This window comes from Barbus barbus (genome assembly GCF_936440315.1).
Source record: "Barbus barbus genome assembly, chromosome: 2".
Classification (NCBI taxonomy): Eukaryota; Metazoa; Chordata; class Actinopteri; order Cypriniformes; family Cyprinidae; genus Barbus; species Barbus barbus.
In genome coordinates, this window is record NC_136730.1 from 15,364,878 (window position 1) to 15,382,599 (window position 17,722).

The 17,722-nt window shown below is 37.8% G+C and overlaps 1 protein-coding gene across 3 annotated transcripts; it reads left to right on the forward strand.

The window, feature by feature from the left end:
* LOC306880196 (myotubularin-like) lies at positions 1-17,150 on the forward strand (the record flags this gene model as incomplete). Of its 3 annotated transcripts, none has more annotated exons than XM_079433552.1 (15): positions 1-79; positions 2,303-2,386; positions 4,257-4,329; positions 5,460-5,554; positions 6,281-6,391; positions 6,742-6,843; positions 7,048-7,131; positions 7,308-7,457; positions 9,905-10,090; positions 10,542-10,727; positions 10,812-11,015; positions 11,216-11,308; positions 11,710-11,823; positions 13,998-14,174; positions 15,187-17,150. In XM_079433552.1, 14 exons carry the CDS (start codon positions 2,324-2,326, stop codon positions 15,367-15,369), a joined length of 1,821 nt encoding a protein of 606 aa, XP_079289678.1. In that variant the 3' UTR covers positions 15,370-17,150. The 3 variants fall into 3 exon arrangements, with proteins under 3 accessions (XP_079289678.1, XP_079289680.1, XP_079289679.1); XM_079433554.1 differs by lacking the exon at positions 1-79 and adding an exon at positions 126-207 and having other exon boundaries at positions 2,310-2,386; XM_079433553.1 differs by lacking the exon at positions 1-79 and adding an exon at positions 458-603.
* Between the last annotated feature and the right edge of the window lie 572 nt (positions 17,151-17,722).

Consider the following 17,722-nt stretch of genomic DNA (forward strand, 5'->3'; position numbering starts at 1 on the left):
ACGTGACTCGGGCTGAGCGCTTCCTGCGGCGGTGCAAAACAGACTGGCGATCTGAGGAACGGAGAATTGCAGTTTCTGGGTAAGTAAAGACATTTGCAAACCCAATATTGCTCGGGTCGCGCGTTATGACTTTTCGGCGAGGGTCTGGTCTGTATTTAGGGCTGCTTGGAGCGGACTCAAGGGTAAATGTAGCACTTGAGAGCTGTCGTAGAGATAGGCCCGAGCTATTTCCTGGTCACAGGAATACATTCACAGTGGAAGAGCTCCCACGAAATCGCGAGAAGTTATAAAAGTTGACTTTTTAGACACTTGAGAAGCTTGTTGTGATGCGTATGTCGTTATCTGGCATTGTGTATGAATGGAAGTGGATATGAGCACATATAATGGGCCAGATAAATACTGCTCATAATTTTCCATCACATAAGTTAGTGAAAGTGTTGATCCGGGTATTTAAAGCCTTAGGGTTAGAGTGTTTGGAGTATGAGTATTTTGAAGTGAAACTGCCCTTGACAGATTGATTTCATTGCTCTCTCTTATCTCTTAGTTAAAAGCCATTTGCTTTATAGGCAGCAGGGGAAGAAGGCTGTAAATGTGCATCGTCATGTAAGAGCTACAACAGTCCTATCATCATTATATATAACTCTGAGTCTCTCCCTCACCTAGGCTGGTGCTGTAAACATTTACATGCCTGTCTCTAACCACTAACATCATGTGTCGTTCCCTCAGGTGTCCATTTGAAACTCAGAGCTTCATATTTGCCCCACAATGACGCCGAGATCTGAACTTGTGTTTTCAACATCACAGTTAATGAAAAAAGTGTATATTTAGCCCAAATAGTGATTGCGATGCTGATGTGGTCTTTATGCAGACATATTGCTGAGGCGTTTGTTGTCAACATGAAAAAGCTTATGGCATGTTTGGGTTGTTGGGTGGCTTTTATACAAACATCTTTTATATTTTTATTAAATAAAGTTTATTAAACCAATAATTATTATGATTAAATTCATGTTAATATTATACATTTCAAATAAAGATGGCTAATTGAAACAATTCATGTCCAAATTATTATGGCATTGCCATGGTTCAATCAAAATCATTTTATCAATTGAAGATTTGTCAGCATATCTATCCCACAATGCATAACTTGACATGATGTTCATTAACTTTCACAGCTGTGGTGTTGCTGTTTATTCACAGTATGTTTCATATTTTCCTCTCACTTCCACTCTGTGGTAGTTTGTGCAAAAAAAAAAAAAAAAAAATTGAACATGACTAGAAAAAGCAACTGTGCTTTTTGAGAACATTAGGGATCGTAGAAAATACATAATTTGAATGACGTATCAGTCGAAGCTGGCCCAGGTTTGAATGTGACCAGCATAATTTTCCAACCACATTCCCTAACCCTCTCTGTTTTCGTAGCTGCCTGTCGTACTGTTTTATAATTTCAAGTTGAAAACTCTATACAAAGAGTTCAACAATACAGATGGCCGAGAGCAAACTGACACTTCTGTCTGACATTGTTTGGTCATAAACTTGTTTTTGCCTTGCAGATTTAAATATTTGTCTGTTTGTATTGCACATTGGTCTTGTGAAATCTGCCGAATTACATATTATACTATGGTAATGGTTATTAATAATGTTGTTAATAATTAGTACCCTGGTTATTAATGGCTTACACAGGCTATCATTCAAAAGTTTGTGGTCAGTATGATTTTCAAATTTCGGTTTCAAATAAATGATGTTCTTGAAATAAAAATGATCACGTTTTTCACAAAAATGTAAGTAGCACAACAGTTTTCAATATTGATGATAATAAGAAATCTTATTTAAGCACTAAACAAGCATATTAAAATGCAAAAGACTGAGGCAATTGCTGATGAAAATTCCGCTTTGCCATCACTGGAATAAATTACATTAACTGTTTTCTATTTAAAGAAATGGTTTAGTTTAAATTGTAATAGTACTTCACAATATATAATAATTTAATTGTGATGAATTAAATGTAGCTTTTGTGAATATAAGAGACCTCTTTCAAAAAATCTTACCGACCCCAAACTTTTGAATGATAGTGTAGATGAAAAATCACTTTATACCATTTTTGTTCAGCAAAAGCATGTTTATTAATTTGTTCCTGTCATAGTTACCCATTTTAAAAATCTTGATGTCAGAAATAAATATATTTTTATGGCGAGTCGACTGAAAATGTAGACAGGACATCCTACAAATCTAAACTACTAGCCAGCAGAAGAAAAAAAAATCTTTATTGTTGAGCTGAAAGAAAAATGACATGTCTCTTGTGGAGGTGGAAGAAGCAAACCCAGCGATGGCCTCGGCTCCTATAGCACCTTACAACTCCAGTCCTCTGGGGAACAGCTCCAGCCCAAACGTGAGTGAATCCTGCGTGCAGACATGCTGTAATTGTGCTGTCCTCCTGTCCTTTGACTGTAACAGATTATTTCTCACTTTTCCCCCTTTGCTTTACAAAACTACATTATCTTGTAAGTGTGCAATGCTGTTGTAGGAGGGTTAGACTTTAGTTTTCTGCATGAATTAATAATGCGCTTCACTGGTATCAATAGAGCTGCCCTTTGCTCTGCATTCCTATAGTATTAAGCAGCCATATAGATGCTGTAGAAGAGGCATATGCTGCTTGTACTTCTTTTATTGACGCCACTTCTTTTACATTTGAGTTATTTTACAGCGTTTTCAAGACCACATCGAGTATTAGTGCCGTTTAAAAAAAATTGTCTTTTTGGAGACAAAAGCAAATGGTGAAAATATATATGATTTCATTTAATTTAGAATAGGGTTAATTATAATTATATATGAAATATAATAAAATGTAATACATTATATTGTAATATTTTTATACATAGGATCATGATATTAAAAAAGAAACTTGATGTCCACGTTATTTATCATCTGTCTAGCTGACCTATTTTAAGACCAAAATGTGCACTCAGTCCAGATTAGCTAGTCAGTACATTTATAGAGTGATTAATAATACGCTTGCATATTGCATGTTGCTAAATGTGTGAAAATTTAGTAATTCATAGAGGAACTTGTCTTAATGGTTAAAGCGAAATAGATTGTTTCCTTTAAAAGCAGAGCGCCCCTCCCTACATAAACACATGCATATGTAGTGTCTGGCTTGGCACATGTAACCTCTCTGGGCAGAGGGGAGTCCAGGCAGACAGGGAGTTGGCACATCGCTAGCACTTGAGCCAGGAGACTGCTGTTCCATACATATGTTAGTGGAGCTGTAACACCTGGCAGGTGATAGGCAGCAGAACCCGACTCTCCATTTTTCTAGGGTCCCCGAGGACAGCTAGAGAGATTTTGTACAGAGAACCGTCCATCTGTCTCTGTGATTGCCTCTGCTTGTCTCTTTTATCTTAGTCAGTCTCCTTTCTTTTTCTTTCTTTCTTTCTTTCTTTTTCCTATCGCAGCTTAATATGCAGGAACGACTATAACTAAGCCATTTGGGCTTGATTTCCCAGATGGCTGTGAACAATTGCAGACGAATGTTGCAGAAAATACACGCTGTACCTTTAAGATGTCTTTTAACGTTGTCTCTTTTAATCCGCTTACTAGTTGGCAGTTTTTTTTATGCTCCCCCTTCCTCATCTGTCCTCTTCTGTTTACCCAACTACCAGGTTAGATTCCCAGCTAGGATCACTGTGTGTGTGTGTGTGTGTGTGTGTTTGGCTGCTCCATTTGTCATCTCGAGAACACGGGCTAGACCATTACCCAGAAGCCCTTGCTTAATTCTGCCCACAGGGTTATGACATGCAAAACACTGAACAGCAGCAAAAGGCAGACAGAATAAACGACTACACACAGCGAATGGCACTCTTGGCTCGCATTCCAGTTCACTAACCTTCAACTGGCAGCAGGAAAATAGCCCAGGGAAAGACAATCTGGATCCCTGATCACACACACACACACACACACACATAGAGCATCAGACTGGTGCTCACAGACAGAGGGTGAAAGAGGACAATCCCCTCTTACTCTTTATTTTCCTCTCTTCACTACTTCCTCTTCCATTCCTGTCACTCTCAGGTTTTTTTCCCCAGCGTTTTTCTTTTCCTCTGATCAGATGCCACTGAGTACAATCATGTCTGGTGTAGAACTGTAGTGTATTAATGTTGTGAGTAGTGTAGAAATGGTTGTGATCATCCTTATTTGAGAGCGTTTGTGTGCGTGTGCGGGATGTGCCCATGTCAACCCAATGTTCCTGCATGTTTTGACAGGCGTCCAGAGAGAGCCTTAAGATGGAGCCGCTGGCAGATGTTGCCATGCTGCCGGGAGAAGAGAGAGTGATCGGTGAGTGAGAGTGTGCTTCTGGGCTCTTATTGAATAAGAATTAGTCTGATATCTCCATAAGCATTTTGGTCATACTTGTAGATTTTAAAATGCATTTTAATATTGACCATTTGTAATGTTCAAATAACGTGCTAGTTCTAAAACTGTTGATTCAAAAACGCTGATAAACTTTTTAGTTTTTTAGCTATTCAGGTTTTTTATGGACTCAAGTTAAATTTTAGTAATCAAAAATCATGTCTAGTTAATTAAATCATGAAACCTATACAATTTAACAAATGTATTTAAAAAAATAACATTTTAAGTAGAATATGTAATTTTTTTGTATAGTTTTATATAGCCAAACACATTGCCTTTCAAAGTATGCTCCATTTGATAGTGTGCATGACACATGAAAACTAGAAAGTTTCATCCTTGTCCAGTGTCTGCACTATTTCTCTCCTAAAGTTATTGATGTGAAATAATTCAAGACGCATATGCAAGTTGAGCATACAGATTGTGTGCAGTTAGAAAAATCAGGCTGCATGCATACAGTACATGCTTACTTTGCATGAGAATACTATGAAATTTGTCATGTTCACTGTACACATTACCTTAGCATAGCACCTAAAATGCTTAATAAAGTGAGTCAAGACAGTATTGCATGCTAATCATTGCCTAAGTGCTCTGACTCATGAAAACCAACCAGTATTTAAACAGTTTTAACCTTGTTCATGTGTGCGGCATCCAGTGTTTCACACTCCAGTCCACCTGTTGCTTTAGGCTTTTTTTTTTTACGGTGGCTGGCAAACCAACATATTGGCAGCATTACACAGTTGTATTTAATAATAATAGATAATAATTAATAATAGAAGGCTATCAAAATAAAGTACCTCGCAGGTCATGTGATCTCAAAATGGCAGCCCGTACGAGGGGGGACCACTCTTTTGTTATATACTATAATTTTGTCTTGAACACTGATATGACTGGAATCTTTGTTTAATGTGAGTGTACTACGTTTTGACAAAACATGTTTGTCAGAAGTAACTTCAATGCATCTTTAATAGTTTCAAACAGACATTTTAAGACAGACTTTATGGAATTGAATAAATGTTGAGCTTTATTTGTATTTCCCACTTTCTTTTACTCCTCAGATAAAGACATCATCTACATCTGCCCTTTTAATGCTGCAGTCAAAGGAAAGGTGTTCATCACCAACTACAGACTCTACTTCAAGAACACTGACTCAGTAAGAGAAACTTTAATTTTCATTTCCCAAAATTGCAACGCATTAGTTCTCTACGTGTTCAGGCACAGTCATTCTGAGGCCATGTCAGGTGCTCCTTTAAAACCAGCTTACCCATTTCCTTCTCTTTCAGTCTTTCCTTCTCAATTTCTCCTTTGAAGGCATGTTTCCGCATACATTATTTTGGATCAAATTTTAGTGTCCAACTTTAGTTATAGCACACATCTGTTAGTCTGTATTAAAAGAGAAAAGAGAAGGATATGAGAGGACAGGAAGAAGGAGGGATTTCGTATCACATCATATCAGAGAATATTTCATCTTGGTTCTGGCTCTGTCTTTGGTTGGCACATGGTAGCGGACTCCTGCACCCCTGTTTTGTGGATGTTTTGATTATTGCTGGGGTCTGTTGCCATGATCTGTCAGCCTGACAAAGTGGCAGAAAGAAAAAAAATCCAAAGGTACACAAAATTGTGAAATTCATCGATACAGTAATGCAAACTGTTTTGAAATCTTATGTTTTACATTGAAGATCTAATGGTGTCACACAAAAATGTTAGTGGACTGGTGAGATGGAACCAAAGACCTATTAAACAAACTTAATGTGACATGCTTTAGCACATATTTACTATAATTGCTAGGAACTGAAAGTGTCACTTCTGAGGTGTTTATAGTATGTATAGTTTAATGTATAGTTACATGTGTAAGATTGTTGTCACTTCCTGTCTAAAGGAGACGCCAGTTACCCTGGACGTGCCATTAGGTGTCATAAGCCGTGTAGAGAAGATGGGCGGAGCCTCCAGTCGAGGAGAGAACTCCTATGGGCTTGAAATCACCTGCAAGGTATCGCTCACACAAAGCCCTAGAAATTCATATTTCATAACTGCTAATGTTTGAGAAAGCAAATGAGGGGAAAAGTGGTCGTAGGATCCTGAATAATCGCAAGCCAACTTTGAACTCGACATACTGCATGTTGTAATATCACAGTTAATATCCGCTAGCTCCAAAAACGTTTTTGAATATTTTCTATAAATGTTAGTACTTTCATGTGTTTTTAAGAGCACTTCTTTACAGCTTCTGCTTTGAATGTAAGCCGCTATAGTATGAAAATGTGATCGGTTAGGTTAGAGCAGAGCTAGCATCCTCTTTTTGAAAGTCTGACATTCTCAAATCATTTTGTGTGTGTGTGTCAGGACATGAGGAACCTACGATTTGCTCTGAAGCAAGAGGGCCACAGTCGAAGAGACATCTTCGAGATTATTTTCAAATATGCTTTCCCACTGTCTCATGGAATGGTTAGTGTTTGGTGTTTAACTTTATTCTCAAATGCTGATTTTTAGATTCATTCAGAAATGATTTAAAACTAAATGAATCACTTCTGTGAATTTAATGCAGTGCGATTAAGTGTTGTTTCAACAATTCAGCATTTCACAACTGGCTTTCATCAGTAGCAGAATGCATGAAATACTCTCTCACTTTTCTTTCTTTGACTTTCACAGCAACTCTTTGCCTTTCTGAGTCAGGAGAAGTATGAGGAGAATGGCTGGAACGTTTATGAGGCCATGGAAGAGTACAGGAGGCAGGTGAGGACCAGATGCCAGGGCTTGTTATAGTGTAGAAACAGTCGTGCTGCCCTTGTTCATCCTTCTCACATTCACCATTCACTTGCAAATATAATAATTCTAATGTAATGGCATAAAATATTGCACGGTGTACTTTTACTAAAGATTGCGAGTTGTTTTTCTGTTCTGGTTGTCAGGGTGTACCCAATAATGAGTGGAGGGTCACTTTCATCAATAAGAACTACGAGCTGTGTGACACCTATCCCACAATTCTTGTTGTTCCATACAAGGCCACAGAGGATGATCTTAAAAGAGTCGCTACCTTCCGCTCCCGCTGCCGCATCCCGGTGAGCTCTTTCACAGATGACCAGTATGAAAGGCCATAATCATGGTGTGGTTTTTGTTGGAAGGTTATATTCGAGCTTCTGCTGCATAACGCAGGCTGTTTAAGTCTTAAAGACTTAAGTCGCTGGGGTATATTTGTAGTAATAGCCAAAAATACACTGTATGTGTCAAAATTATCGATTTTTCTTTTATGCCAAAGATCATTAGGTTATTAAGTAAAGATCATGTTCCATGAAGATATTTTGTAAATTTCTTACCATAAATATTAATTTTTGATTAGTACTATGCATTGCTAGGGACTTCATTTGGACAACTTTAAAGGCGATTTTCTCAATATTTAGATTTTTTTGCACCCTCAGATTCCAGATTTTCAAATAGTTGTATCTCAGCCAAATATTGTCAGATCCTAACAAACCACACATCAATGGAAAGCTTATTTAATCAGCTTTCAGATGATGTATAAATCTAAATTTTGAGAAATTGACACTGAAGACTGGTTTTGTGGTCCAGGGTCCTAAATAAGAAAGCAATGCTTTTCTGATTTATCTGATAGTATACAGTGGTGTGAAAAAGTGTTGGCCTCCTTCCTGATTTTTTTATTTTTTTGCATGTTTGTCACACTTTAATGTTTCAGATCATCAAACAAATTTTTAAAATATTTATCAAAGATAACATGAGTAAACACAACATGCAGTTTTTGAATTAAGTTTTTTATTATGAAGGGAAAACAAAATCCAAACCCACATGGCCCTGTGTGAAAAAGTGCTTGCCCCCTAAACCTAATAACTGGTTGGGCCACCCTTAGCAGCAACAACTGCAATTAAGCGTTTGCGATAACTTGCAATGAGTGTTACAGCGCTGTGGAGGAATTTTGGCCCACTCATCTTAGCAGAATTGTTGTAATTCAGCCACATTGAAGGGTTTTCGAGCATGAACCGCCTTTTTAAGTTAATGCCACAGCATCTCAATAGGATTCAGGTCAGGACTTTGACTAGGCCACTCCAAAGTCTTCATTTTGTTTTTCCTCAACCATTCAGAGGTGGATTTGCTGGTGTGTTTTGGATCATTGTCCTGCTGCAGAACCCAAGTTCGCTTCAGCTTGAGGTCACGAACAGATGGCCGGACATTGTCCTTCAGGATTTTTTGGTAGACAGCTGAATTCATGGTTCCATTTATCACAGCAAGTCTTCCAGGTCCTGAAGCAGCAAAACAGCCCCAGACCATCACACTACCACCACCATATTTTACTGTTGGTATGATGTTCTGTTTCTGAAATGCTGTGTTATTTTTACGCTAGATGTAATGGGACACACACCTTCCAAAAAGTTCAACTTTTGTCTCGTCAGTCCACAGTATTGGGCATCATCAAGATGTTTTCTGGCAAAACTGAGATGAGCTTTATGTTCTTTTTGCTCAGCAGTGGTTTTTGTCTTGGAACTCTGCCATGGAGGCCATTTTTGCCCAGTCTCTTTCTTATGGTGGGGTCATGAACACTGAACTTAACTGAGGCAAGTGAGGCCTGCAGTTCTTTAGATGTTGTTGTGGGGTCTTTTGTGACTTTTGTGGCAAACACTTTTTCACACAGGGCCATGTGGGTTTGGATTTGTTTTCCCTTCATAAAAAAAACCCTTCATTTAAAAACTGCATGCTGTGTTTACTTGTGTTATCTTTGATTAATATTTAAATTTGTTTGATGATCTGTTGTTGACGTAACCTGTTTCAGAACGTTATCTGAAACATTAAAGTGTGACAAACATGCAAAAAAAATAAAAATCAGGAAGGGGGCCAACACTTTTTCACACCACTGTATATACTTTCACATATTTACTATGATATGTGTGGTTAGATGTTTATATATCTCTGTATGATGATACTGACAGAGATGCAGTAATATTCAAATTCTGCCCAATGCAGTAAGCTAATCATTATTTTTGTTTTATGGCTGATAACCAATAAATGACGATGACCAATAAATACCCAACATTAAAATTCTGTGCTAGTTTGTCTAAATAAATGGAAAAAAAAATCTAAAAACTAAAATCAGTCATTTTAAATGCTACAGGTGGATTTATGCATCACAATATTATAGATCTGTTAAAGATATAGAGTGATTAACAGTTTTATTACACTAATACTGTTTTTAAAGATTAAGTGAGCAATAGATGACGGAAAATGTCATTTTAATTTAAAAATAGGGAAATAAGCACGCACAATTGTGGACAATATATATATCCAATTTTGAATATATATCCAGTATACTAATAAAAAAGAAAATGCCTAATACTGGCAGATTACCAATATGATATCAATACAAATTGTGCATCCCTAGATGATGATAAAGCTTTCTTTTGTTTTCCTCATCTTCAATTTAACAATGTGTTTTTTTCTTTTTAATATTTGTTGATAACTTAACCATCTGTAATGATGATGTGTTTCCCTCACCTCTCAGGTGTTGTCGTGGTTCCATAAAGAGAACCATGCTGTGATCACGCGGTGTAGCCAGCCTTTGGTGGGAATGAGCGGCAAGCGCAACAAAGATGATGAACGTTATTTGGACGTAATCCGTGAGGCCAATGGTACCACCAAGCTCACCATCTATGACGCCAGGCCCAATGTCAATGCTGTGGCAAACAAGGTAAGATTCCAGTGGGTTACTAATAAGTGGGGATTATTGGCAGGTCTGAGAGATTCAAATTCATTTCCAAGAAGTTCTTGAATATGAAAACCCTCCTTGTTTACCTCATATCTAACTTATGACCTTATCCACTGAAGGTATGGGCTGCTTTCTGTTTTCCAGTCAGTCTTGGACTCTTGGTTTGTATTAGACAAACAAAACTGTTTGCTTTTGCATGAGTATGTTCTCAGTTTTGGTGTGTTGCAAAACTAATTTAAAGCAAACCCAACCACAATGTGGACCCAGAAGTGGAACACAGTGGTGCTTGAAAGCTACCCCACACTGCTGACAGAGCATTTTGAAATGGCATTATTGATCCTTTTTTTTTCTTGAAGTGTGAAAGCAAGTGAGCAGAATTTCTCTGCATGATCACATATCTTAACCTGTACACCTCTCACCTCTTACCCTCCAGGCCACAGGAGGGGGTTACGAGGGCGACGATGCATATCAGAACGCTGAGCTGGTCTTTCTGGACATCCATAATATCCATGTCATGAGGGAGTCACTGAAGAAGTTAAAGGACATTGTCTACCCCAATGTGGAGGAGTCTCATTGGCTCTCCAGCCTGGAGTCCACCCATTGGCTAGAGCATATTAAGGTTTGTCTTGTTTATTTTTCATGCATACCAATATATTATAAAACTCCGCATGCTCTAATGTAACAACCTTCCTTCTTGCTCTAGCTGGTGCTATCAGGGGCCATCCAGGTGGCTGATAAGGTGTCTTCTGGGAGCTCTGTGGTGGTGCACTGCAGTGACGGCTGGGACCGCACAGCTCAGCTCACCTCTCTGGCCATGCTGATGCTGGATTCATACTACAGGACTCTCAGGGGCTTTCAGGTGCTGCTGGAGAAGGAATGGATCAGCTTTGGACACAAGTTTGCTTCAGTGAGTTCTAACTTAGTTTACAAAGTCTTGCATCTGCAAAACCACACGTGTAGTGATGGACTTTGAGTTCTGTCAGCCATGTTATTAGGTGATTGCTTTTATAGAGTTGACAGAGCATAAATAAATGTAAACTACATCTGAGTGTTTTAGCTTTTGTGTAAACAAAAAAAAAAATCATTATACTGTTTGTGTGTGTGTAGAGAATCGGCCATGGAGACAAAAACCATGCAGATCAGGACAGGTCACCTATCTTTGTGCAGTTTATTGACTGTGTGTGGCAAATGACTAAACAGGTATGGATCTAATTGCCTTGCCATGTGAACTATCATGCTGCTCCAAACCTGCATGGCTTTCTTGGTTTTGCTGCTGTTCAGTCTTTGTGGATGCTGATATTAAGAGATATTAATATGTAACCTTGAGAGGGAATTGAGTGAGAAACAACAAAGCTAGCTTTGCATATTGTCTGCAATAGTATTAAGTACTTCATTGGAACTTGAACATAATTGTCTACTTTTAAAACACAGAAAACAGCATCTCAATTGTCTCTTGAGTACAGCAAAAGAAACCAAATCATACATATTTGGAATGCATTTTCTTAACGTGGTTTGTAAAATGATTTTATCCAGCTAATGAGAGTTTAATGCATTAATGCAAGTAAATCTCTTTAACTTTTATCTCTCTCCCACATCTGCAGTTCCCAACAGCGTTTGAGTTTAATGAACGTCTCCTGGTGGTAATCTTGGATCACCTGTACAGCTGCCGCTTTGGCACTTTCCTCTACAACTGTGAGAGTGCCCGTGAAAGCAATGTAAGAAATAACAAACACACACACACACGTCTCTAGGGCTGCCCCCTAATAATCGACTAACCGTTAGTCGATCAAAATTTTATTAGTCGCTTAGTCGCAGAAAAAAATAAAATTCCACATTGGCGAAGTTACACAGATCGTTAAGGGTGGTCTATGTGGTAGTACATCGGGCGGGACATCCAAACGCTCACCTATCATTCATCGACCTCAAATATGGCTTATCATCTGAAATATGTAAGTAGCAGCAACTTTATATGGCCGCTCAATCTAATGTTAACCTAGAGAAATGTGCGCTGTTCAAGTGTCTGTGCAGAGTGTGGAAGCTGAATAGTAACGCTCACTACAGGACAGATGGAGGCGCCGTTGCATCACTTGCTCATAAAATAATCCCTCATTTTTGGTCATACAGATAAGAGTAATACATATTTCAAATCTGTAAAGAAACTGTTTATTTGAGTTCACTCAGAATAACAACGAAACATTGCACTTTTGTAAAAGCAAACAGGATGCGCTTTCTGCCGTCTCTGTCTCTGTGAACTTGAGCGCAAAACTCAATGTATGCTTGCCTTTAGACATAAAAAAATATATTTGTAGAGAGCAAAATGTCTACTCTTTCAAATGGAAAAGAGTTATTCTCAGAGTATGTAATCCATATGAAACATGCGCACAGGTTCATCCACTACTGCGGAGATGACGAGTCGGTGTCGCCAACTTCATGTCTTAAAAACTTAAACTTAAACTAAAACTTAAACAAAAAAGCACTAGTTTGTTAATACATTATTAAAATGTTAATGGAGCCTCCTCACTGTTTTTCCCTGACACATTCATAATCATTACTTCTGCTGGTGTGCCATGGCAAGCTTTATGAGTGCGCTTGAGTGCTTATTAGGCAATGTAGGCAATTAAAGGCGCATTATTATGATTGAAATGATTTATTAATAAACGTGCGATTAGTCGACTAATGCTTAAGATGAACGACTACTAGTCGACCTGAAAAATCTTTAGTTGAGGGCAGCTCTACACGTCACAAACAACTGGTGTGTCAGTGATAGTAAACCACATTAATATGCAAACCTTGAATGTCCTTCCTACCCTGAATATCTGTAAAGTGTTATATGTAATAATGCAGTCCATAATTATATTTTTTACTGATTTTGCATAGAGCCTCTAAATGGTGGCCTTCCAGATACTTCCAGATAAATAGATTGAGTTGAATTGAGAAATTAATATGAATTCAGAATGTCTTAATATTTTTTGACTTTGTCATGATTTTGAAAAATCCTTTGTTTATTTCCTGGTTTAACTAGATTTTGAATCTAAAATTATAAATGTGCTCTTATTTTTGGATCGCACTATATATTGATTTATAATTATTACATGCATTGTGGAAACAGGCTGGATCTATTAAAATGTTCTCCACTCTACCTTTCTTTAACTTTATCACACCTTTGTCTCTGAATCTCTGAAATCCAATCTTCTTCACTGCTTACTGAAAGCCACTTGTCTTCAGTGAGATATATTGGCCTTTGCTTGCTTTCTCTCACATGCACGCATTGCTTTTTATTTCTCTCTGCGCTCATTGTGTGAAGTAGAGCATGAGTAAAAGGGATGCTTCAGTGACTCTCAGTCAGAGTAGAATGCACTTTGGGGAGATGAAACATTCATTCTGGTGGCCCTCTAGAGCTGTCCACCGCAATAACAATGTTAGGGAACACAGTCCCACTTTACATCTACTGCTAACCGAAGGATTCAACACCTTACCTGCTGTATTACCGATATATTCAACAGCTTAACAGCTGATTCTGTATTACCAATTAAATCACCTGTACTTTAGTTCAAAAGATATATTCAAATGATTTCTGAAGGATCATGTGACACTGAAGATGGAAGTAATGGCTGCTGAAAATTCAGCTTTCCCATCACACAAATTAATTGCATTTTAAAATATATAATCGTAGAAAACAGTTATTTTAAATTGTAATAATATTTCACAACATGACTGTCTTGACTGTCTTTGACCTGTTATTCCAAACTTTTGACTGGTAGTGTAAACTGCTTTCATTTTCTTTAACATAGAATAATACTTAAGATTCACTTTAAATAATGGAGTAATGTTTATTCAAAATGCTAACTTTCTGATTCTTCTATTCTTTCCATGTTGTTTCATTCACTAGAACCTTCGGGTGAAGACGGTGTCTCTGTGGGCTTTTGTCAATAGTGATACATCCTTGTATATAAACCCCTTCTACACACCAGAGTCCAGTCGCGTGCTTTACCCTGTAGCCAGCATGCGCCACCTAGAGCTTTGGGTGACTTATTACATCAGGTGGAACCCTCGCATACAACACCAGGTATCAACATACATTCACAATGTAGTTTCTATAGCATTTTGTATGGTGATAAGCATTTTATAAGATGACTTTTTAGGGTATATACAAACAGATTTCTGAAGGGGGAAAAAAAAAAGCATGTGCATCTTTTCTATAGTGGGTGTGATCTGCCGCTCTGTGTGTGTGTGTGTGTGTGTGTGTGTGCATGTTTATGTGGTTTATGAGGACACAAATTTGTATAATGACATGGGTATGACAGAGGTATTACAATATGAAGGTGGTTTATGAGGACACTGCCTATGTCCCCGTAATTCAAAAGGCTTAAAAAACATACTAAATGGTGTTTTTTTGAAAATCTAAAAATGCACAAAGTCTCCTGTGAGGGCTAAGTTTAGGTGTAGGGTTGGTGTAGGGCAATAGCACACACAGTTTGTTCAGTATAAAAACCATTACGCCTATGGAGAGTCCCCATAAACCACAAAAACCAACGTGTGTGTGTGTGTGTGTGTGTGTGTTCAGCGGTGCAGAAAATCCTCTCTCCAGTTTAATTACGTCCTGACTGGCACTGCATTGAACTGTCACTCAGAACATCCTTATCAACACACACACACTTTCTGTTACAGAGGTTTTGCAGAAGCTGCTCCAGCATTGGCATAAATAAATGTTTTACCACATTAGTCATAACAAAGATTAATACTGTTTATCATTTACATATTGAATTCCACCAAAACAAGAGACTAGAAAAAACATTCAAATGTAATGTGTACAGACCGTAGTGCCACGTTTGTGTATTAAACTGGACATTTTTATTATAATTATCCAGCTAACCATAGATTAATACAAAATGCTTGTCCGAGAACTAGTATTCCAGCGTCTTATTATGTGCATCAAAAAACATTTGTATCATAAAAATGCAGATGTGATCAGTTTCCTTTATTTGATGTCAAAGAGTGTTTTTTCTGCCCTCTGGTGGCTATTTGACGCATTTGTCACTTCACATGTGTGCATGTTTGTGTATATTTGTGCATATCAGCAACAGAGTCCAGTGGAGCAGCGCTATAAGGAGCTACTGGCATTGAGGGATCAGTACCTGAAGAAACTGGAGGAACTGCAGCTCTCAGACTCCGCCCCCTCATCCACCCACTTGACAAACAGCTCCACCCCCAACGCTGCCACGGCCAATCAGCACATCACACACTTACAGACACCGTTTTGATCCCACTCACAAACTGTTACAGACGTTGGACATTTGTACATAGCAACAGTGATAATTATGGTAACACAATTAGTAGTGATGTCAACGATAACGAGTAACAAAACAATTATGCAATAAACCACAGTACGGCCTTCATCACGCAAAAAACGTTAAACGAAAAGAGAAGCCTTAAAGTGACAGCGCTGTTTTTTCACGCCGCAAATCATGGATGAAAGTGAGTCAAATTATGTTTGGGTATCCCAGACACCACTTGGATACTGTTTGGAATGGTCATGTGATGATTTAAAGCGATGGAATCGGATGGACGTATGTGGACTATGTGTTGCGTTACGTCTGTTATTAGGGTTCTAAAGTATCTAGATCAGAGTGAAGAACATTTTTGAATGTTGAGCACTAGTAAGATGGCATCTAAATGGTGTTCAGAGAGTGCTGGTCTTGTAAACTGTAGTCTGTGTGGTGTCCAGTCAATCCAGTATCAAGCAGGGTATACCTCACCTTTGGTAGAGCAATCGTTTCATTAGTATACTTGGTTTAACTGCTTGACAAACTCAAATGGATGACCTCAAAAGGTAAAGGAAGCAGATATGTTGGCTAAATGTCTTACTTTTTCCTCCGTAAATGTCATTCACTGCTGAGTGTATGATATGGTAGGAAAATGCTCTGAAGCGATTAATATTAGCTTGTTAAACAGAACCAGGGTTTTTAAGTGAGCGACGTGGATACCTATTCGGTGCCTTTACTCATATCTGAGGTTATCAGGTGTATGTTTTATAGCGAAACTTTTTTTCTTTTTCTTTATGGCAGCATCAGTGGTAGAATAGAGTGATTTCCATTCACTGTGCGCTTGAGCAACAGGTTGTTTCTTCTCCTGCTGAGTTCTGGAGTTGAACAGTTTGAAGCCCTACATGTTAGTGGCTTTACCCCATAAAACGACGTGCAGTTGCCACGGAAAGCAAATATTTTGTTTCTGATGGAGCTGACAGTATTGCTCCAAACGAGACGTAGCGTAGTCTGCAAAGTCTTTTGGGTAGGACGGAGCGGCTGGGATAGGAAGCGGTGTGTTTGAGCTGTCCCTAATTCAGCCTTTTCTTGAGGAAGTGAGCGGTGACTGACACAGGGTTATTGAGGAGGGCTTCATTGAGTCATTGCTCATGCTGCCTCGGAAAACTGAACGTCTAAAGACTTTGACCTCAATGAGGATATGAAGTTTAAACCATAGTGTGTGAAGAAGACAAACAAGTTCAATAAACAAACAAACCATTTGTGGTTGGTTGTTTTTAAGGGGGAAAATGACAGAAATCTATTTTTTATTTTGTACAAGTACCAGAACTATGTAATTACCTCAAACAAAAACCTATTTTACTGTTGAAAGTTCTATTGTTGTAAAATAGAATTATTTTATTCAGTGTAAAATTTGACCGTTTTATAAAAAGGAAAGTAATTAGAAAAAAAAAATGTTTTGGTAATTGTAGGTAATTTGTTGGACATCCTCTTATAATTTCTTTTTTTAATGGGCATTTAGGTTTTGCTTTGTAACATTTTAAAGATCTGAAAATGATCAGATTCTGTAGGGAATTCTTTTGTTCTCAATCCCATCGCATGAGATTGAGTGAAGGAAAGCTGCACTCTGAATTTTGTTTTTCCTGACATTATCTTAAGTTAGACATAACAGTTTAAAGGGATCTCTTTGTGTTTTGTATTCCCACATGTATCCTTTATTTGTTGGCCAGCTATTGTTCTGTACATAATGCTGATTAAATTAATTTAAAGAGTTCACATGGAAAAGACTGTATGCTTATTATTTCAGGCATTCTGATTGTATGACAGTAGGCTTTAATGTTACTTACATTACTGTTATATGCAGCACTTATTGCATATAGACCACCCGATGTAATTTACCTTTTGTCTAGAGTGATTGATCACCTTTAAAAAGATGTTATTCAAGACCTTCAAGCATGCATGACTGCAACGAAAATGCATACTCTACAGACCAAAATGTGTGTACTATCAAAATCATATGAAAACCGCATACTTATAGAGATCATTACCAGACAATTTAATAACATCTAAAAGCAAACAGATGCTTCCTCCGTTATTTTAATGAGGTACATGCCTCAAATGATGTAATACGATGTACATTTTATTGAAAATCAAAAAATGTACAATAAGTCCAATATGCAGTAAAAGCTGATATAGTGAAATATTATTACAATATACAATAACTGTTTTCTATTTTGGTTCATGTGATTTATTTTAAAATGTAATGTTAAAGCTGAATGTCCAGCAGCCATCAGTCTTAGAAATATGCTCATTTAGAATATGCTGATTTTATACCCAAAACATTTTTATAAGT